The 23,075-nt window shown below is 42.1% G+C and overlaps 1 protein-coding gene across 8 annotated transcripts in view; it reads right to left on the bottom strand.

Moving 5' to 3' along the window:
• MAGI2 (membrane associated guanylate kinase, WW and PDZ domain containing 2) overlaps positions 1-23,075 on the bottom strand; it is a 1,226,839-nt gene that overhangs the window by 82,865 nt on the left and 1,120,899 nt on the right. For 7 of the 8 annotated variants that reach the window (XM_075064467.1, XM_075064476.1, XM_075064468.1 and 4 more), the window contains one exon: positions 13,966-14,057. In XM_075064467.1, the coding sequence (XP_074920568.1) occupies positions 13,966-14,057 (92 nt within the window). Of the gene's footprint in view, positions 1-13,965; positions 14,058-23,028; positions 23,071-23,075 lie in introns of all 8 variants that reach the window. The other variant, XM_075064494.1, reaches the window with a different exon arrangement.

Raw genomic sequence — 23,075 nt, 5'->3', positions numbered from 1 at the left:
AAAGACCCGCCTCCTCCTGTTATAGCCCCGGCTGAGGGAGCCCAGCTGCTGTTGCACTGCCCTACCCCAGGCAGCACGATGGATGACCTCTGTCCCCTCCTGCAGATGGGTGTGCGAGATTGTGCCAGCGAGCACTAAGGTGACTCCCCTGCCCACTATGCTCCGTCTCGTCCGTGCCGACTTCCAGAAAGGCCGGAGCATCTTCCCGAGCATCACCTGGGGTGGAGGAGGAGGACGTTCCATTCACTTACCCCTGCCTTGTGAGTACCAAACTCGGAGCTCCATTGGCCAGGAACTGCAAGCCACAAATGAGCTCATGAGCTTTGGGGACGGTCGGCACCAGCGCAGGCAGCCGCAGCAAGGCAGATCCACCTGGCATGGCTCACCTTGGGACTGCTGAACAGGTTGTGTGTACTGGTCATTTGGAGCAATAGCTGAGCTGCACTGCCCGGGGTAAGCGTCACTCTCCTGAAATCCCAAACCCTCCCCCAGCGCAGAGCGAGTAGCCCCACGCTCAAATTTCTCCCTAGCTTTTCTTGCCTCTTCCTTTTACCAGAACCATCCTTCTTCTCTCTGGGAATGCAAGTAGCCATCCGCTGGGCGAGCCAAGAGGCAGACACAGAATCTACCTGCCCAGTACGACCAACCGCCCCTCCACAGCCTTTTGCCAGAACAAATGGTGGCACTCTTATAACCCCACTTAGCCCGCACTGAACGCTAGCTTCAATGCCCTGCCTTCCTCAGGCTCACTTTGCTATTTTGCCCCTGCTGCCCCTTCCTCCTTTGGCTAAGTTCACACAAAGGAGCAGCAGAAGAGCTGCCTCGGTCTAGTATAGGCCATATTATTTAGGCCAACCTCCAAGCGGCAGGGAAGCCAGCCACAAGGCTTCAGAAAGGTGACTGGCCAAGATCCTCTAGCTTTCCCCTGCTGACTGCCAAGGTGCTTTTCCTCAGCAATTTCAACACCCCCTCTGCCACGCAGGGGTTAGGGTTATCGCCAGGTGTTCCCAAAATTGCGGCCAGCTATGTAAACGTACGGAGAGGCTAATTGACCCACTAGGTCTTGGCAGAGGAGAGCAGCATATTTAATATCTGATTAGCTAAGCCCTCAAAATAAGCGGGGAGTAGGGGTCACAGCTCGCACTCGCATACTGCCACGCCTACCCAGGACATGACAGCACTGGAGAAGATCAGGATTCTGCAAGTAAGTGTCTCACAGCGCGGAGCTAAGGACGGTGCCGATATGAAGGTAAGTCTTCCTGAGCCACAATGAAGTAACAATGGCACGTAGAACCCACTGGCAGGGGTCTGGGCAAAGCGGCTTCACTGGAGGTACAAGCTCTTAGCTTGCTGTCCTGAGCACATGCCCCTTCCTCTTTTAAGGCCCTACACCTCATGGCTGTGACTACGAGATGACTTGGCTGCATCTGGTTGGTCACACCCCACTTTTGGGCAGTGTCCATGCCTCTGGTGTTGATCTGCCCTAAGTGTAGAGTCCCAGACACCTTGTCTACTGGAAGAGCTCTTCTGCTCTTCAACCAGAACATTTCATCCCACGAGCAGTCCAGGAGCTGAGCGGGAGAGAAAAGCCACTTCACAGGCATTCACGAGAGGGAGAGGAGACAAAGTGGGAACAGGAAGTATAACAGACCTTTTTGAGCATAGACGATCACTGCTGCCTTCTACACAGCGGCGAAGGCAAGATGTGAGCTGGCGAAATTTAAGCCATCACGTTTCTGCCTGGTTCAGCCAGGGCCTTTGTGGTTAGACAACTGTGATTAAACCACTACACTACTAGAAACTTTTGTTGAAGGTAGTTTGCCCCTCCTTCATACGACATAAGAACGGCCATACTGAGTTCAGACCAAAGGTCCATCCAACCTCGCATCTATCTGCCACAGTGCCAATGCTAGGTGCCCCAGAGGGACCTGAACCTAACAGTAATCATCAAGTGATCTCTCTCCTGGCACTCCATCTCCACCCTCTGACAAACATGGAGGGCTTAGGGATATCATTCCTTCCATCCTGACTAATAGCCATTCATGGGAGCATTAACCTCCATTTAAATATCTGCAAGAAAAAAGGGAGGACTTGTGGCACCTATAGAGCACGTTAACAAATTCTATTTGAGCATAAGCCGTTTCGTGGGCTAAAACCCCTTCATTGGATTGCATGTGTGGAAATACAGCAGGAAGATATAATATATTTATATATACACAGAGAACATGAAAAAATGAGTGTGCCGATAGCACAGTTTAAGAGGTGAGCTGTTAAGGTAGATGCTAATATCAGCAGGAAAAATAACCCTTTTTGTAGACGTAATCGGATGGCCATTTCCAACGTTGACAGAAGGGTGTAGTAACAGTAGGATGAACAAATAAACATGGGGAAACGTTTGACTTTGTGTAATGAACCCATCCACTCCAGTCGTTTATTCAAGCCTAATTTAATGGTGTCCAGTTTGAATAATTCCAATTCAAGTAGTCTCTCGTTGGAGTCCTGTTTTTGAAGGTATTTTGTATATACGCGACTTTTAGGGTTCTATTTCACTCGAGTGCAGGAGTTGAGTTCTCCTGACTGGTTTTTGAATGTTCTATTTTTGACATGGGATTTGTGTCCATAACTTGATTATTTTACTCCGAGACTGTCTGCTCTGGCCAACGTTACATGCAAGAGGGCATTGCTGGCACGATGATGGCATATATCACATTGGTAGCATGAACGCGTGAATTGAGTCTCAGGTAGTTTGGCTTGCATGTTGATTATGTCCTATCAGATGGTCCCTGATAGATGTGGACAGAGTTGTCAACGGCTTGTTGCAAGGATAGGATTTCGTGGGTTAGTCGTTTTTGTTAAGGTGTGGTTTCTGGTAAGTATCTTGCTTCACGGTTGGGGGCTGTCTGTAAGCAGACTGGCCTGCTTCCCAAGATCTGTTGAGAGTAGGGAATCGTCCTTCAGATAGGTTGCTGACCTTTAGGATACGCTGGAGAGGTTTATTGGGGTGTCTGAAGGGGCATGGCTAGTGGGGATTGTGTTACTTTTCTTTGGGGCTGTCCTAGTAGTAATGATATCTGGGACTCTTCTGGCTCTGTCATCTGTTTCTTCACTTCAAGCGGTGGGTATTGTAGTTGTAAGAACACTTGATAGAGATCTTGTATTGTGTTTGTCTTCTGTCTGAGGGGCTGAGCAAATGGGTTGTATCTTAGAGCTATGGCTGTAGACAAGTGATTGTGTGGTGTGGTCTTGGAATGAATTGGAGCATGTTATGGTAGTATAGTGTCAGTAGTTGTTTTTTTGTTTCCAGTATAAGGTGATGTTTATCCGATGCCATTGCTATTAGCACTTAGGTCCGGAAAGTGGATCTCATGATGTGACTGGGCCGGGTCCGAGATTGATGTGGGATTGAAAATGTTTGAAATCATGGTGGAATCCTCAAGAGGCTTCTTTTCATGGCTCCAGATGATTAGGAAGATGTTCAATCATTGCTAGCTAAGAGAGTATAAGGCGGTAGAGGGGACGAGAGCTGAGGAAGCGTTGTTTCTAAGTTCAGCCATAAAAATGTTGACGATTGACTGTGGGGCCATGTGAGTACCCATAGCAGTGCCAGCTGACTTGAAGGTATACTTTGTCACCTCAAATGTTGAAATAGTTGTGGGGTGAGGACAAATCACAAAGTTCAACACCAAGTTTAGTCGTAACATTACTAGGGATAAAAAAAGCTTCCTGACGGCCTGCATCATCTTTGACTAGGTGGAAGAGGGCTTCTATCTCTATAGTTGTCATATGGTGCGATGTTTTCCTGGGAAGATCACCAATGGCTGTAGTTTTCAGGAGTCAGTGGTCTCACAAGATAGCTAGGCAGTGTGTAGACTAGGGCGCTGAGGAGGGGAGTTACATTACCAAACAATCTGCTGTCAGAGTGACAATGCCCTGAGATTTATAGGGCATCCAGGATCCAGTGTTTATGGATCTTGGGTAGCAATAGAATACCCTGGTTGGAGTTCGGGAGGGTGTGTCTGTGCAGATTTTATTCTTGTTGCTTTTTTAGGAGTCTTGAGCCACATCGTTTGGTTTCTTTTGCGTAACTTCAGTTTGGGGTCAGAGGGTTAAATGATTAGTAGAATGTGCGGGTATTAGAGAGGCCGCCAACAGCTCTGTATCATTATTCCGACCTCAGTCCATGATGAGGACAGCCAGCTCCTGTGTCACCTTTTTTATTTATGATGTCAGGAGTTGTTTCGTCAAATAATTAGTTAGTCTTAAGGTGCCACAAGTACTCTCATTCTTTTTGCTGATACAGACTATTTGCTTCCATCTGAACTATAAATTTATTATTCTCTTGAACCCTGTTATAGTCCTAGCCTTTCACCAACCCCTCAGCAAGGAGTTCCACCATGTTGCTTGTGTCTCGTTGAGAGAGAATTTCCTTTGTATTTGTTTTTAACCTGCCTGCCTATGATTTCCTTTGGTGCCCCTTAGCCTTATATTATGGATCAAGTTAAATAAACTTTTCCTATATCATTTTCTCCACCGCACTTCATGATTTTATATACCTTTGATCATTATCCCTCTTAGATCTTTCTTTCCAAGCTGAAAAGTTCTAGCTTCTTTAATTCTCTCCTCTAGACCCATCAAACCCCTAAAATTTTAGTTGCCCTTCTCTGAACCTTTTTTCGGCAATTGCCATATATCTTTTTTGAAATGGAGAAAAAAAAAAAAAAAAAAAAAACACAAGTATTACGAGTCGTTCAATAAAAAGCAAGTGCGGTTTTCATTTCTTTTCCAGTCTATATCTATACGTTTGATCCAATTCGGGGGTTTATTTCTTAATATACAGCAGTTTCATTCCCTGGAGTACTATGGCACCTGCGGCATAATTCGCTAAGATGAGGAATGCGCCTTGTTTTCCGTGCCAGCGCGGGGAGGCTTTCAGGAACATGTTCGAGCCACTCGTCTGAGGTTCTATCACCCGTCAACCAAGTTGACGGGTCTAGCTATGTGGTAAATGGCAAGCGGTTTACTGGGGCGGCGATAGTGATTAAGGATAGGGGAGTACACAAGTTTAAACTCAGTCCTAATCTGTCTGCTCAAGCAGCAGAGCTAGTGGCCCTTATAGAGGCTCTCCGGTTGGGGACCGGGAAAACTCTTAACCTATATACTGACAGTCGTTATGCTTAAATGGTGGTACATGCTCACGGGACCCGTGGAGGGAAAGAGGGTTTATTACAGCATCAGGCCAAAAGATTGCACACGGGAGCCTCATTAAAGTGCTTCTTGAGGCCCTGATGCTTCCCCTCCGGGTTGCCGTGATACATGTGCGCGCCCATGGAAGAGCCCCTGAGGCCGAGCAGCGTAGGTACAATCAACTGGCTGATCAGGCTGCAAAGGAGGCCACCCAAGACGGGGCCTCATGGCTTCTGGTGGTTCAAGATACAGAAGCTAAGACGCCTCCTCCCCAGTATACAGCTGAAGAAGTTTGCCACGGGCAGGCTGCAGGAGCCAGGCAGACTTCCTCTGGATGGTGGAAATTACCTGGGGGAGAGGTCTTTGTCCCTCGACCAGTGCTTCAGGAAATTCTTCAGCTTTTGCATAGAGAGGGACACATGGGGTCGGGAGCAATGGTTGATTTGGCTGCTCGATCCCTTAAGGGGCTGGGCATGCACATGGAAGCCCAAAGAATTGTTAGTAATTGTCCCGTCTGTCAACGAACAAATCAAAAGGGGTGCGGCCCTCCTGCCCCAATGGGAGGACGGCCCTGGGCCGCTTTCCCTTTTCAGAAATGGCAAGTTGATTTCGCTGAGATGTCCCCTTGCAGGGGCTATAAATACCTACTCGTATTTGTTGATCAGCTCACTGGATGGGTAGAATGCTACCCCACCCAACATTGTCAGGCCCGAGCTGTCACCAAGGCTTTGTTACATGACATACTTCCTCGTTTCCATCTCCCCGAGGTAATTGAGTCTGACCAGGGAAGCCACTTTACCTCACAAGTGGTTCAACAGGTCTCCCAGGCCCTCGGTATACAATGGAAATTGCACACACTCTGGAGGCCACAGAGCTGGGGTCAGGTAGAAAGAATGAATAGAACTCTCAAGGACACTCTTACTAAAATATGTACAGAATCTAGTTTAATATGGCTTGATGCTCTACCACTCGCCCTTACCCGCATTCGAAGGGCCCCGCGTAAGGGTCTTAAACTTTCACCCTTTGAACTTGGTCTTTGGGTTTCCTCCCCGAATACTTGTCCCGGGGTACCGGGAGGATTCCGGAGGATGTTCACTGAGGAAATTGGAAGGCTCTTATGGGCAGGTATCTGGGCTGCAAATCTGATGTTGCTATCAGCGTGCATCGTACGCGGTGCCTTTCCAGCCGCTTGCCTTGGATCAGCCTGTCACTCATTCAGATCGGTGACCAGATAATCCTTTGTCAAGAGTGGAGCACTGCCCCTCCCCCACTTGGACAGCCCACCACCTGTTTCGTCGCTTCATCAGCTACGACTGCAGTGTAAAATCCTTGGGACGACAAGTGGACACCACCATACGCGGGTTTAATATGGTTCCTGAACTCCTAACCGGGAGATTCGAGGTCAACAAAGAGGACATCAGCCTCTGTCCGCCCTGCACGCGGAAGCCCGGGGTGCAAGGAGGCGAGCTCCCTGAGTATCAAAGGCTGACAGATTTAGAAGGACTGTTTAAAAGAAAATATGATGGAATGGATTAGTGATTTTCGCTTATGTACTCCCCTATGCTATGTGATTGGGAAAACATAGTTTTTCACTAGGGCCAGTAGCGAGTTCCTTTATCTTTAGGTAACGTTTGGTATGTGGATGGTCTTGGAATCTTAAATGTAGAGTCGCCCTGGGCTAGCCCAACCTGTGCACCCAAATGTGGGAGTTAGTAAACTTAGTTAGTGTCCTGAGGACAGGAATGTGGATGAGAATAGTATTCGGCTTGGCGACTCTGTTCTTTCCGGCATAGGCATCTTTTCCTTAATCGACAAGACGGGGGAGGCGTGTTACGTTAGGCGGAAGCAGATGTGATTGGATTCTTCCCTGAGGATATGCATTGCTGATGATTCCACTGTACCCGTGATGCTGTCTTCAAATACGCAAGGGGCGATGGATACCACACATGGTGAAACTATAATAAAGCTGAAGTGTAGATTTCCTACCGACCAGCATAGTGGGGAATGGATCTGCAGGCGTGGGATTAGATCGGTCTTTAGTTGCTCTCTTTTAGAGTTGCAGCGAGACTATACACATAGCAAGGCCATCTGATTTGTCGTGTGGCTATCATGGGCATTGGCGAGCACCATACTGGAACCCGGCTTTTTTAAATATTTTGGTCTAGCACATTAGGCCCAGCATGGGACTGGTAATTTGTGTTGGCAGGCGGGCAGCTGGGCTATGAAATGGCAATTACTGTGACTCGTGAGGTGAACCAACCGTTATGGGGGCCTTTCCGGTCTGTAATTCTTTGTATTTGACGAAACAGTGGATTCTGATAACCATGGGATGGTCCCTTGCTAATGGACTTGGCCTAAAGTCACATACTGGATCTGTGGGGCAATATGCTTATCCGGAGGTTGCTCCAATTGGTCAAGGATATGTTACGTTGGGTATATTAGGCCCCTGTTCTTTTTTCGCTACCTCAGACAGGGACAATAAATGGAAACTAAGGTATATGATGATCTTATTAGGCAGAAAGGTGATTCGTGGACGTCACCTTTGGGCCGCCGGAATGCTCCTAAAGGTGGGGAGTCTAGGAGTGCCTCCTGAAAGATCATAGAACGATTACTTACGGACCGGCCACTTGGAATCCTAGTGAGTTAGTATCCGGGGCCAGGGAGCCTATTTATAACCTAAATCGGATAATTAGGCTACAGGCTGTTTTGGAAATAGTCACTAACCAGACAGCCACAGCACTCGACCTTTTGGCTGATTAATCAACTCAAATGAGAAATGCAATTTATCAGCACCACATAGTCCTCGATTATTTGCTGGCAGAAGAAGGAGGAGTCTGTGCAAAATTAAATGAGTCTGATTGCTGTTTACAAATAGATGATAATGGAAAGGTGGTAAAACAGCTAACAAAAGAAATGAGAAAGTTAGCCCACGTCCCGGTCCAAACTTGGGGTGGGTGGAACACAGACTGGTTTACCTCCTGGTTACCGCAAATAGGATGGCTCCGAAAGGGTTTTCTCTTTGCTGTATTTTTTATTACAACCCTATTAACCCTAGCTTGCTTTGCTCCCTGTTTAGTTGCATTAATCAGACGTATGGCTAATCAAGTTATATATCAACAAATGATGGCACTATACCAGGCAGTAAAAACTGAAGATTGGGGGCCATAGAGCTCTCAAAATGCTTTTAAGGGGGGAATCTTGTTAGGGCAAAGGTCAACTATTTGCTTATGTCAATCCTCTGCTTATCATCCCAGTATCATCCCAGTTGATCCCTGCACACACGTAGCCCTTCCTGGATGCACGTACACAAGATACTCAGTAAGAAGATGTTAAACAGATCCAAATTATCTCTAAAAAGGAATTCAAGAAATGCATGGGCTAGCAGAATTTATGCCCGTAAAGTTGTTTGTTACCTACTATAAAAAGCCTGCTCTGCGCTAATAAGGTGTGTCTTTCCCTCTGGCACTAGCCAAGGAAAAGTACCCGCTCAGCTGACTGATAATAAAAACTTGGTACCTGTCTTCTTGCCTTCCGTGCCTCCTTGGGGTAATTGAATAGCTCCAGGGGGAAACGAGCCCGTTTGGCTAACACTGTGACCCTCCACACAGCCCTTCTCTCTCTAGGGCCAGGGTTACAGTCTACTGAGCCCTTTTCATCATAGGCCTGCAATGAGGTTGGTGAGAGAACTCCCACAGTCTCTGTTCAGACTCCTGTCCTGAAAGGGGCCTGACTTCCCCTCCCAGGAGATGTTCCTGTAGTGGTGGGTTGGGGGGAACCTGGGCCTGTCCTCTACTCCGGGTTCTGGCCCAGGGACCCTAATAGTAGCAGTTGTTGGCAGCCAACCTTTCACTGCCAGAGTTGCTACATTTTCCTGGGCCACTTCTCCACAGCTCTCCTGCTTCTCCCTTCTTCACCCTTATCTTAGGGCTCCTTTAACGATGGTCTGAGGGTGTCTTCAGTAACCAGCCCTTCAGCTGCACTTTCCTCGCCTCTGGCTCCCTGGTTCTTCCCTGTCTGACTGGAGTGGGCCCTTTTTATAGTATCAGCAGGGCCTTAATTAAAGTCAGGTGGTCACATTAACTGAATGGTCTCACCTGACTCTTTGCAGATTAATTAGAGTCAGGTGTTCTCATTAGCCTGGAGCAGCCCCTGCTCTGGTCAGTCAGGGAACAGAAAACTGTTAATCCAATGGCCAGTATATCTGCCGTCTGCTATTCTGCTGTACCCAACTGGCCTGGGTCTATCACACTTGCTTTTGTCAATGGGGTATTTCATCTGCCATTGCAGTGGCCCACATAGCTTTTTAAAGTTCCTCTCATGCTCGTAATAGTCTTTTCTAGTCTTGACTATGCTAAATAATGTTGTCTCTTCTGAAAATTTTGCTACTCTTTGTTCACTCCCTTTCAGATCATTAATACATTTAAGCTCCAATCCTGCAATTCACTGTGCCCATCTAACCCGCTGCTCAGTGACCAGTCCTCTGCCACGAATGATACACAGAAGGATACAATTCTTTTACTGGCAACAGTTACAGGGGTGGACAGGGGTCTTTAGCTCAAGCTGTAGCAACTCAGGCTTTTAGCTATAGATATCCCTAGTTCAGTCCCTGGTGTGTCAGCCAAGATGGCAGCCATTACAGCTGTTTACTTCAATGAGGCTCTGCACAGGTGCGCTGCTTCACCTGCGTGCACTGAATGCTGGGCTTGGATTGCTTAAAAAAAGTCACATTCTGACATAATGGGAGCCATATGCAATAACATGGATCCTAGTTTAGAACCTAGAGATGACTCACTGTAAACATTTTGCTATGTTGAAAATCAATAATTTATTCTTTCTCTTTGTTTTGTGTGTTTTATCTAGTGACTTTCACCTCACGACTACTTAAATTCCTTAATAGTTATAAACTTTGCAAACAGAAAACAAACTGAAAAATATCAAGCATTTAATGACATTTCAGAATGAGACTGACTGGAATATCTGCAGGGGCAGTCTGACAAAATTATCAGAGATAAGAGATGGATCACAGAGAAAACCATTAATTTCAGCTATTGCTTGATGGTAATAAAATTTACTTTGAAACAATCTCCCAAATGTTGACTTGTTGCGATTAACAGTATTTGTGAGAGCGTGATTTGGCCTAGTGGTCTGAGAATAAATTAGGAGCCAGAAATTCCTAGCTGCTAACCCCTGCTTTGCCACTAAGTCTTGCTGTAATTATTTTTTTTGGCACATCATTTCGCTTTCTCTCTCATTTTTCCCATCTGTAAATGGCTACTTCATAGATTCCTTGCACAGTTTAATTAAATAACATATGTAAAGTGAAGTTGGAGAGGAAAAGTGCTTAGTATTATCCACTTCACTGATGGGTTCATGATGCTGAGTTCAAGTTGTATGAATGCATCCAAAATATTTTCCCTGTCTGGAAAAGTACTAAATATCTTAGTGCCTTCAGCAGGGTTCTGAGTACGCTGGACAATTTCAGAACATCTGGCCACATTCATTGATGGTTCACCAGAGTAAGTTAGGCACAATATGAGGTGTGTGTGTCTGGAGTGTGTAACTGTTACAGTTCACTGGCAGTAGAAGTATATCTTAAACTCCTTGCTAGTTATTGGCAGATGTGGTTCATGCATATAGGGGTATGGTCTTGGATACTGATATTTAGAGTTGACACTGATTGGAGTTGGCGTAGTTGGTATCTAGCAGAGGTGTCTAAATGTAATTCCTCCTCTCTACTTTAAAGAGTCCTTGTGCTCACAAACAAGCAAAGTGGAGTACTCCAATCCTATCTGTTCTTTCAAAATACTAGTGTCAAATGGATTATACACCCTGAAGCAAACTCTGTTACGGTCCTACTAAACTGTTCGCATCATCACTTTAAAAAACTTTATGTGGAATTTGTTTATTACAGAAACTTATTCCCTTATGCTGAGGAATCTAATACTCCTTTTTAGAAACAAAACCACAAAGACAAAAGGCAATTAAAGTCTCATTTTGTTCTCTGTTACCTGAGCACACAGCAGGAAAGCTGAAAAAAAAACATTTCGAAGTATCTCACTGCTTGCTTTATGGGAAGTGAGGGGGTTTGCAGGACAAACATAAACTGTGCCTCTCCTTGTTTAGAGGTGAGAGGCATGGGTGGGTGCAGCTGAGCTGTGAATGGGGGAGAAGGGAACAGCAAAGGAGAGAAAAATTAGATTTGAAATATGTTTTATTATGAATGCAAATTATGCAGAAACGGTGTGTCTTCTTCACAAATGCTGAGTTTGTATGATGAAAACAGAAGACAAACATCCTAGACAGCATGGATTTTGAGTGTTGTTTGAGTGATGACATTTTCTCTAGATAATAGATAAAAATTTTAAAAGCTCCTAAGCTTTGTTTCAAAAATAACTTTGACATTGAGAAGACTAAGTCCTAATGACTTTCAATGAGACTTAGGCTCCTAAATTGCTTTTAAAAATGGAATCTAGACTTTCAATTCACTAGGCTGCTTTTTGAAAATTTCTCCCCAATGTATTTATGCCAAAATATGGTCTCTGTGTTTGTCAGTATATGATGTATTGCTTTTAGAATACGATGCATATACTTCAATGTACAGAAGGCACCCTTAAAATGTCAATATTTCTCACATTTATCAATATTTCATTTCTTCACACAAAGCGCAGTCACCCTGTGAAACTTGTTGCCAGGGGATGTTGTGAAGGCCCAAACTATAACTGGATTCAAAAAAGAGTTAGATAAGTTCTTGGAGGATAGCTCCATCAATGGCTATTAATCAAGATGGTCAGGGACATAACCCCATGCTCTGGTTGTCCCTAAGTCTCTGACTGCCAGAAGCTGGAACTGGGCGACAGGGAATGAATCACTCAGTAACTGCCCTATTCTGTTCATTCCCTCTGAAGTATCCAGCAGCAGGCACTATTGGAAAACAGGATAATGGGCTAGATGGATCATTGGTCTGACCTAGTATGGCCATTATTATGTTCTTATCAATACTTGCTCCATAGTGGTAAATGTGATAATATACTTATTTCTTATTTGAAATATAGTAAATAATTTTGGTTTCTCAGATACCACCACACGACAAGTGTTAACATTTTAATGGCTATCATTTTAGTTTGTATGGATTTGAAGAAATAACATGTTAATCTATCAAACTATATTTAGATTTTTCTAAGAAGCATGTCACTGTCGTATGCAAGCAACGTAGAATAAATAGTTGGTTATGGTATATTGTTTTATCTATATAGGTTTGGGATCACTACATCAGTCTTGAGTGGCAAAGCTATGACTGAGTCATGCAGGTCACTCCAAATAGGTTCCATTAAAAAGAAATCATATGCCCCACCACCCAATCATATACTGAATATATGCCACACATTTTACAAAAAAAGATATTAAAAGGTTTTAGAGAATTTTTAAAATTGTATGTGTGTTCTGTTTTGTGTATTGAGCGCAAGGGACTGGACTAGTAGACCTTGTAGACCTCCTGAGGTCCCCTTCCAGTCCTATGATTCTATGAATCCTCCACCTGTAAAGCCAATGAGTCCAATAATTTTGTCATTATTTAAGGTTTTGAGGCCTTGCAAGGCTAGAAGCACATGCTGGATGCCCTTTGGAAAGGTGGGGATGTCCCCTTCCCTGTGGCATAAATCTCCCATTTCCATGCCTGATGCATCAGAAGTTATTGGTTCTTAAACCTGTCACTGGTGCAGAATGAAATGGCCTGGGCCTTAGACCAGGTAACATTTTTGGGGAAATTCCATATTGGGGTAGAAAAAAGGAAACCGTTCTCTAGGCGGTTTATATTTTTTATTGTTTTTATTTAGAAAAGGCATCTATTTGAAGCTGCTCAGAAATTTTGGATTTAGAAAAAAATCGAAGTGGAAGTAGATTAGTGCACAGGGAGCAAGTGAAGTGGTCAAAGGAATGAGATAATGGCAATTTACCATGTAGGCAGCGATTCTGTGTCCTTGGTACATATTTTAATATACTCTTCAGTGTTTTTTCACTATATGAGATGCTGTGATATTTTCTAGTAGATAATTAATGCACTTAATTTACAGTGGATTTATTTTATAGACTTTAAGGCCAGAAGGGACCGCTGTGATCATCCAGTCTGCCTGCCTTTATATCACAGGCCACAGAACTTCACCCATGCATGCCTATAAAAGATCCATAACCTCTGGCTAAGTTACTGAAGTCCTCAAATCATGATTTAAACATGAGTGAAGACATGACTCAGTTAAGTCAATGGTAAAACTCCCATTGGCTTCAGTGTCCAGATTTCACCTGTAGTGCATGTGTTCCCAAAGATGAATGAGGTAATTAATAGTAGTCGCTAATCCCACACATTCCATATGTGTACAGTTTGTATCTACATTGACTTACTGTAGTACAGCATGGTATTCATTCACGCAGCTCATACAAAATTTGATGCAAATCTACTGGTTAAACTCAGTACTTGATCTTTCAGGGAAGCCAATGGTTCCCTGTAAGTCAGTAACTAAAAGGGCCAAATAGCAGTCAGTTCTCTAAAAAAGATCGGAAAGTGCACTCTTCCTAACTTAATACAAAATGATTCACAATGACATATTTTAAGTGGAGATGCTGACAATTTGAGAGACCTGTCTTTTTGAATGGATGAACAGGAAAAATTCTTTTTACTTGGAGTTATAAAATTCCATTCCTTTATGACTACTGTACGAAGTGATATTTTTCTGACACTTACAAAAATACTGAAACTATAAAATAGAAGGCCATGAAGAAACTACTTACAGGTTGCCCAGGTTCATCTCCTCCAAGGATTCTGAAGCCAAATCCAGACTCCATCCTCCGAAGATGAACATCCAGCTCCTTGTAATCTGGACCTGGTTTAAAAAGAGATGTCATTGAATAATATACTTTTGTTTTGCCTTGAGAAACTGAATATTCCAGTGGTTAGTTTATTGGAAATGATTAATGATGGTTCTGTTAGAGCGGGTGGAAACTGTATTGAATACGATGTGTTGTAGAAAGACAGACACAGATACTTGAATATGAAGATATCACTAAAGACAATGGTGTGCAGTAAAGTATGTATACTCAATCCAAACTAGAAAGTGGGTAGTATGAGGCAAATTCTGCCCTTGATACATGGCATAATGTACTGTCTTCTTCCTATGACTACCTTTGTATTGTATTTTGTTGCTTCACCATCAGCGATGGTATTTATTTTGTAACTTTAGTTTAGTTCTTCAAACCTTTACAAGATTAATTTGACATGGGAGTTGGAGATACTTGAAAAATGATCAGCTCTAATTACAAGTCAGTAGAACTAAATAACCATTAATGAAAAGACCATTTTAGTCTACACAGGTATAAACAGTGTGCCAACTTGTGTAGTGCACACAGTACAGTATTTCAGTCTGAGATAATACACGTGCTAAAGAATTTTGGTGCTAACTGGCATTCGAAGACCCTAAAATGAAGGGTTTGAAATGGACAGATAACACAACATTAAACTGAACAACTTCCTACTCAATTAACATTTCAGGAGCTTTATGAATCATTAAAATTCCTGTTTTTCAGATCACCGTAACTTGATTGTAAAATTATGTTCTGTGCTGAAACTCATCATACAATCTTCCAGCTAAGGAACACTGTGTATTTTTAAAATGAAATTACTGGAAAATCTATTTAGCTCATTTAAAAGCTACTGCTGTACAAAAAGTAATATTCAAAATTCTGGGCTTTTATGCACTCATCACAAAAAGAGAGAGGAAATGAATTTTTAAAGGAAATACAGTGAAACAGTGAGCATTCAAGAAACTGACAAGAACTGGTTGCTTCATAAAGGTGGTCTTTTAATAATGGCAGACCCGTATTTTACTCAATACATTTGGGCTTACTTTGGGATGGTCTCCTAAGAAAGGACAGTGAATAATTAGGGTATGGTTTCTTACAGATTTCATTATAATCCATAATGTGGGATAATGTTTTTCAAGATTTTCAACCCCATCACACCATCCACCCCAAAATTAAAACCACGAGAGTTTAAAAACCCCCAGGAGACGCAGTCCATGGGGTGGATAATCAAAGATGGCTGATCTGGGAGCCCCTAACTATTACAGCACCCCAGCCTAGGCTAGCTATGGACTAAAGCTCAGCCTAGCATCTTCACAGCACCCCATGCTATGGACTTTCCACTTCCAGTCCCACCACTGGAAGACTCTCTGTGCTGGAGCTTGTGGTGTGGGGGGGAAGCATAAAGCTGCACCTTGTGGTTCTGCAATATGCCTGTGCTGACAGAATTTGCCACAGCCCACGGTGGCATATTAATGACTCCTCTATGCTGCTGGAGTGGTATTCAGGGGTTTTAGCATGCAACAGTGACAGAATCTATTCCAAGGTATTTTAACATGAAGAGGTGGTGCAAAAGCGAAGGTGTATTGACATTACTTGCAGTCACTGAGCAGGCATTGGTATTAGGTCTTCTTGTATTGGGTCGGGTCCAAAATACCTTGAAATCAATTAGATTCTTTCTACTGACTTCAACGTGCTTTGGCTCAGGCCTTAGGTGTTGATCCTGTGATCTGAGCCACACTCAGGGATCACTGCACTTGTGTGAATCCCCATAATAGGCAGGATGAGGACTTAAGAAGTCAGGCCTTGACACCATAGGCTACAATAGTTGCCGAGGTGCTTTTATAGTCAATTATGTCAATGATTTGTGTGAAAGTAACAAAGTTCATATATATATGGAGAGAGCGCGCTGTCGATTAATCGCGGTTAACTCGTGATTAACTCCAAAAAATTAATTGGAATTAAAAAATTTAATCGCGATTAATGGCAGTTTTAATTGCACTGTTAAACAATGGAATACCAATTGAAATGGATTAAATATTTTGGATTTTTTTACATGTTCATATATATTGTATTCGGTGTTGTAATTGAAATCAAAGTGTATATTATTTTTAATTACAAATATTTGCACTGTAAAATGATAAAAGAAATAGTATTTTTCAATTCATCTCATAGTAGTACAGTAGTGCAATCTCTTTATCGTGAAAGTGCAGCTTACAAATGTAGATTTGTTTTGGGTTTTTTTGTTACATACAACTAAAAAACAAAACAATATAAAACTTCAGAGCCTACAAGACCACTCAGACCTACTTCTTGTTCAGCCAATCACTATGACAAACAAGTTTGTTTACATTTACAGGAGATAATGCTGCCCTCTTCTTATTTGCAATGTCACCAGAAAGTGAGAACAGGTGTTTGCATGGCACTTCTGTAGCTGGCATTGCAAGGTATTTATGTGCCAAATATGCTAAACATTCTTATGCCTTTTCATGCTCACGCACCATCCAGAGGACATGCTTCCATGCTGATGATCCTCGTTAAAAATATCGCGTTAGAATTTGTGACTGAATTCACATGGGGAGAATTAATGTGCCCTGCTCTGTTTTACCTGCATTCTGCCATATATTTCAAGGTATAGCCATCTCAGATGACGACCCAGCACATGTGTGTGCATTTTAAAGAACACTTTCATGCAGATTTCAACAAAATGCAAAGAAGGTACCAATGTGAGATTCTTAAAGCTAGCTATAGCACGTGACCCAAGGTTAGATCTGAAGTGCAATCCCAAAATCTGAGACAATTGAGGTGTGGAGCATCTTTCAGAAGTCTAAAAAGAACACACTCCAGTGCAGAAATTACAGAACCCGAATCACCAAAAAAGAAAATCAACCTTTCGTTGTGGCATCTGTCTCAGAAAATAAAAATGAACATGGATCAGTCTGCACTGCTTGAATGGTTATTGGCATAAACGATCATCAGAATGGACACAATGTCCCTGGTGTCAGAGTTCCTTCCCCACTCTGAACTTTAGAGTACAGATGTGGGGACCTCATGACACTTCTAAGCTAATTACAAGCTTAGATCTGTAACACTGCCACCATGCCAGAATTTCAATGTCTGAGCACTCCCTGTCCCCAAAACTTTCCCCTCCTGGGTTGCCTTGAGGGACTTCACCAATTCCCTGTGAACACAGATCCAAACCCCTTGGATTTAAAACAAGGAGAAATAACCATCCCCCTCCTTTCCCCCACCAACCTGGTGAGTCAGATCCAATCCTTGGATCAAAAAAAAAAAGAAAAATCTATCAGTACAAGAAAAAAGGCTTTAATTAAAAAAAAAGGTGAAAGAAACCTTCTGGGGAGATAGCAGATCCACTACTCTCACAGACAACAGATTCAAAATACAGAGGATGTCCCGGGCAAAAATTTAGTTACACAAGAAAAAATACCCAAATATCATTTTATAAATTCCTTAATGATACCAAGACAAGTTACAAAGAAAATAAACATAACCTATTTATCCCTTTCTAAAATACTACTCTGATAAAGGCCTGGTTCCTTGATCTTTTTCACTTCGCTGAAACTGAAACTCTCCAAAAAGGAAAAACTTCCCTCCTTTCTTTTGAAACATCTTGTCCCCATGGTTCCCTGGACAGGTGTTAGCTAGGCTAGGTGAACTTTTAAACCCTTATAGGTAAAGAGGCCACTTACATAACATCACGCTAGCACATCTCTGGAAGGCATGAAGGGACATATGAATCTTTAGCGCATCTGGCACATAAATATTTTGTGACGCCAGCTACAACAGTGCCATGAGAATGCCTTTCCTCACTTTCAGGTGACATTGTAAACAAGAAGCAGGCAGCATTATCTCCTGAAAATGTAAACAAACTTGTGATTGGCTGAATAAGAAGTAGGACTAAGTGGACTTGCAGGCTCTAAAATTTTACACGGTTTTATTTTTGAATGCAGCTTTTTATACATGATTCTATGTTTGTAAGTTCAACTTTCATGATAAACAGATTGCACTACGGTACTTGTATTAGTGAATTGAAAAATACTATTTCTTTTGTGTTTTTACAGTACAAATACTTGAAATAAAAAATAAAGTGAGACTGTACACTTTGTATTCTGTGTTGTAATTGAAATCAATATATTTGAAAATGTAGAAAATGTAGAAAACATCCAAAATATTTAAATAAATGGTATTCTATTATTGTTAATTTTTTAAATCACTTGATAGCCCTAATACAAATATATATAATGGATGGTAACGGTGTGTGTATGATAGCTCTGCAGTGCTACTTTCTATTCAAAAGTAGCAATGAGCTTGAGCGATCTTGTGACACACCACAAACTTTTTCCAAAGCCTCCACTTCATTCAAAGAGACAGAAAATGGTCAATAGCCCTTGTATTGAAGGACAATGTACACACTGAGGGCTGGACACAAAAAAGTTAGGTGTGATGCTTAGCATAGGGTGACCAGATGTCCCAATTTTATAGGGACAGTCCCGATTTTTGGGTCTTTTCCTTCTATAGGCTCCTGTTACCCCCCACCCAGTCCTGATTTTTTTCACACTTGCTGTCTGGTCACTCTAGCTTAGCATCATAATGCCTAAAATTTAGGTGCCTAGAAAATCACTGCAATTCACAAAGCATGTATGCTAAGCACCACATCTCTCACATATGTAGGTGCCTATATCCATGCTGTAGGAAAGTGCCTGTTTTTGCTTGTGAATCTCAGCTGTGAACACTCTCCTGGAGTTAGGTTCCCATACCATTTTAGCAAGAAGAGGAGGGAATTGTGGTGCCCACCTTATAGCTTTTAGCAAGTTGTTACTTGGGATGTGAGAGACCCAGGCTTAATTCCCCTGTCTATGCCAGAGGGTGAAGAGGACTTTAACAGGGGATCTCCAAGATCTCAGGAAAGTGGTCTAACCACTGAACTATGGGACATTCTGATGTGGGGCTCTGTCAGTCTGTCCCGTTGATGCTACGCCACAGTGAATAAAAAAATAAAGAGTGACTGGGCCAGAAACAGAGTGTGTGAGTGACTCTGTAGTCTAGAGGTTAGAGCTCCCATTTGGGAGGTGTGAGCTCCTGGATCCAGTCCCCCTGCTCCAACCTGTCTTTAATTTCCACAGTAGAACAGCTTCAACAGGAGAGCTTGAGCGAGCAAACCATAGTTTAGTTGTTCAAGTACTCTCTCAAGAAGTGGGAAACATCCTTTCTCTCCCTGTGGCAAAAAGCGGGAATTGAAATCGGGTTTCCCATCCCAGGAGAGTGCTCTAATCAGTGGACTAAAAGTTATAAGGTCGGCACCATCATCTCCTCCTCCAGCTTGATTTTGAATGAGAGTTGATCTGGTTGGCAGCTTCTCAGCACGCCTGCTGAATCAGGCCCTGGGCGTGATTTAAGTGGCTGAATGCCTAGCTTACTCCTGGTTCATCAACCGCTGTGGAGTTTTAGCAAGAGATAGATGTCTGGACACCTAGAGCGAGGCAGTAGTGTGCATGCCCAGAGGCAGCTAGGGAACTTTAACCCTGAAAGTGTACGCGCCCAGTGAGTTTAGGCACCCAGAAAGTTCAGTGGCATTTGATGCATCACAGTGGTCCTGAAACTAGGACTTAGGCATCTAACTTCTTTTGTGCATCCAGCCCTTACAGCCTCATGGCTCTACTTAACCTATATATTTACATGACGAGCCATAACAACTTTAAAATAGCTTATCATATCAACTCACTTAAATTTCTCTGACAAGTGTCTACGTGCACAAAAATTGTTAAATTAACGAGATGGTTGTTCCACAAGTGGACACAGGCAGAGGAATTTTAAACTAGGAACTATACTCTTGTCTTTCCTTGTCTTGTTTCTAAGTTTATTGTGGAGGAGTCTTGCAGGCAGTTCTGCAGTAGTGAGAAACAAGGGGATCAGTTTTAAAATCTCAGCTTTAACTTTGAATGGCACTGGTGTCAATGGTTTGTCACAACCTGAACACAAGCTTTTTGTGTTGATGTCAATTTATGATGTGCTCCTGACTGTAGGTATTGACAATATGACTGTCAGCTTGTGATGAATACGGTTCAGGCACAAACATGGAGACTTAAACTACACAATAAATAAATAAAAGAAAATAAAGAAAATCACATTGCTGACATTTTAAAAAAAAATCACTAAAAACAAACATTTGGTATTTTCATGCTGGCTTTTTTTTATTATGGTGAAAAAGGGATTATTATGGGAGTCAGATACTATGATGGGCATCAGGCCAAAAACTGCTGACATATTTCTTTCCTAAGGTCCCTTCTCTGAGCACATAGATTTAACTAGGCAAGGTCCAGACCTTTAGGTTTAGGCCAAAAATATTTTATGTAGGGATCTTGCAGCCTCTCACAGGGCTCTAACCTGTCATTTTGGAAGCTCTTTGACTAATTAGCGGTTTTGTGTGCTAATCAGTCCTGGCAAAAGACAAGTATCTTGGCAATCTACATTAGACATTAGCTACTACTATTTTGCCATTAGTGTAGAGCCAATAGTGTTCCTGAAACACTGACAAATTTGCTTTAAAAGTAGAATTTTGTTCCATCCAGGAAAACACTACTGGACAGCTTATTTTCCCACCAGGCTTACAAATACAAAGCTTCTAAAAGTAAACAAAGGACTAAGGGCGGGGGGAAGAGAGATGAGGTCCTTTTAAAAGGTATTTTGGTATATCCTTGGTGTCTGGCCCTGTGAGATTCAGGCCTCGATTATCTTTTTCTCTGTCAGGTATTGTTGTATATGCCAAATTTTTCCTGATGGAGATAGTGAAATTTCTCAGTGGCTCAAATTCACAAAGGAAAAATGGCCTTACTGAGAACAGAACAACACTCATGCCCTAAGATGAACTGTACCCTGATGATAAGTATTATTTCATTATAGAATATTTTTTCTCTAAGTGGGCTGGACTGGCAAATTGCATTTCACCTGAAGTAATGGGAAATGGATAGTGTTGCAGCCCTGGGAGTAAAGCAGGGACTGAATTGTGGCAGAATAACAATTGGGACTCTGCTTCCCCCTAGTTCCATTGGGGCTGTAGCACCCTTTTCCTGGCACAGCTTCCTTTCCCCTCCAGACCAGCTCAGCTTAGCTGGCTGGTGCACTACTCACTCTCAATATGGAACAGTGAGTAGCAGTTCAGTGATAGCTGCTCTTCTCCTGTTATCTCTCTGAAGTTCATGAAGCTTTGTTGAAATACCTCTTTTCCTTTTAGGTTAAAGTGAGACTTTTCTAATAGAGCGCTTAGCCAGGAAGAGACAACATTATCCAAAGCGCCAACTTATAAAACAATCTGGGATCCCCATTGTTTTGTGAACTCCAAGAGACAAACAATGATCTCATCACAACACAGTAGGGGTGCTACACAACACTGGGGAATTCAAACTGATGAGTCCTGACGAAGCAGAAAATGTAATTTATAATATGAAAATTACTTTTTGGTGTATTGTTAAAGAACAACAGTGAGATCTCGTACATTCTTTGAATAGGAAAATCTCTCAATTTGATTCTTGTCTGTTATTCATCCAAGTTCCTAGACGCATTTTACATTGATAAATGGACACAGAGTTGTTTCTTTAAGGCATAAAACTAGAGAAGAAGATATGTCACTGAAAGTGATTGATTCAGTTTATGAATGATTTCAAGCCTCACAAATGCAAAGAGTGATATTTTGTATGAATTAATTTGGCACATGGGATGATGCTGTAATTAAATATTTCTTCTTAAATCTCTTCTACATTTTAATTAAAACAATATAGAGCTTTATTAGAAAAAAATGGCAGTCTTGCTGTGCTTATTCACTTTTCCTGCTAAAAATAAACATTTGTTTGGACTTTCTCAGTCAAGGTGAATACTAAGAGAGAGAAAAAAGGAAGAAATCAAGGATCAGGAATTTGCAAATTATTATTATTAATTGTGGTTAATGTGAAAACGCAATATCTTCATATCAGAGTTTCAAATGCTCTTGAAAAGTATGAAAAGTTTTAAGAACAATTATGGACCTGCTAATCTCCAACATTAGTAGTATTTTTAATTTGCACAATTTTGATTTATACATGTGCAAAGGAAGTAAATGAAGGCTGCATGATAGAAAATAAGAAAGCTTAGTAATTAAATCTGTATCCTAATGGAGAATTATGCTACGTTTCTATCCAGAGAAAATTTTGTAGCCAATCGATAAGCCTTAGAAGGTATGCAAAAAACAACATAAAGCTCTATTTCTGCAAACATTTAGGCACACAAGACAAGGTACTTATGTGCATAAGTGTTTGCAGGATATAGGCCTTAGAGAGGACTTTAATGGTAATGGCAAAACAACCTTCACCGTACCAGCTGCACTTGGTGTAGCAGTTTATTTAACAGTATGAGATTTCAGGAAATGGAATGAATTCTTTCTAAATTAATGTACTGTTGATATTTCAAAAGAATGAAAGTGATTCAAACAACCACGAAGTTACTATTTTAAAACATTTTTTTTAACAGACAGAAGATGTGTATGGATGAAATAAACCTGTGCTCTGCATAACCCATCCTTTCTCCTCCATAGAACATGAACCTTGGATTCATTGCAAGGTATAGAGAGATTAAAAATGTCTAAATAATCTTCTAGCATCAGATATAGTGGAATATTTTTATGGTACTAGCATTATGTGAATGAATACTGAGAACACCAAAGAGCATATAAAACATTGTTACACTAACACACAAGCTGGCTGAGGAAAAGGGAAGACTTCACTCTGCTCCAAATAACACTCCACATTAGGGAGAGCTTTAGTGCTTATCATTCTTTAACCTGTCTAGTTAAATATCGAAATTTAAAAAAGCTGTACTATGTAGAATGGTGATTGAGCGCTCATGATTGGCTAAAATCCAGAGCAATCATTAAAGGAAGAACAGTTACTTAAACATAAAATGGAGGACAGTTATTTTACAGAACAATGAAGGCTGAAGAATACTTGCCAGAGGAATCCACTCGAAAACCAGTCCTGGGCGGCACTTGCTCTGAA

The sequence above is a fragment of the Chelonoidis abingdonii genome, chromosome 1 (assembly GCF_003597395.2).
Source record: "Chelonoidis abingdonii isolate Lonesome George chromosome 1, CheloAbing_2.0, whole genome shotgun sequence".
NCBI classification, from domain to species: domain Eukaryota; kingdom Metazoa; phylum Chordata; order Testudines; family Testudinidae; genus Chelonoidis; species Chelonoidis abingdonii.
The sequence above is the reverse complement of the archived record's forward strand: the minus strand, read 5'-3'. Positions and strand labels throughout refer to the sequence as shown.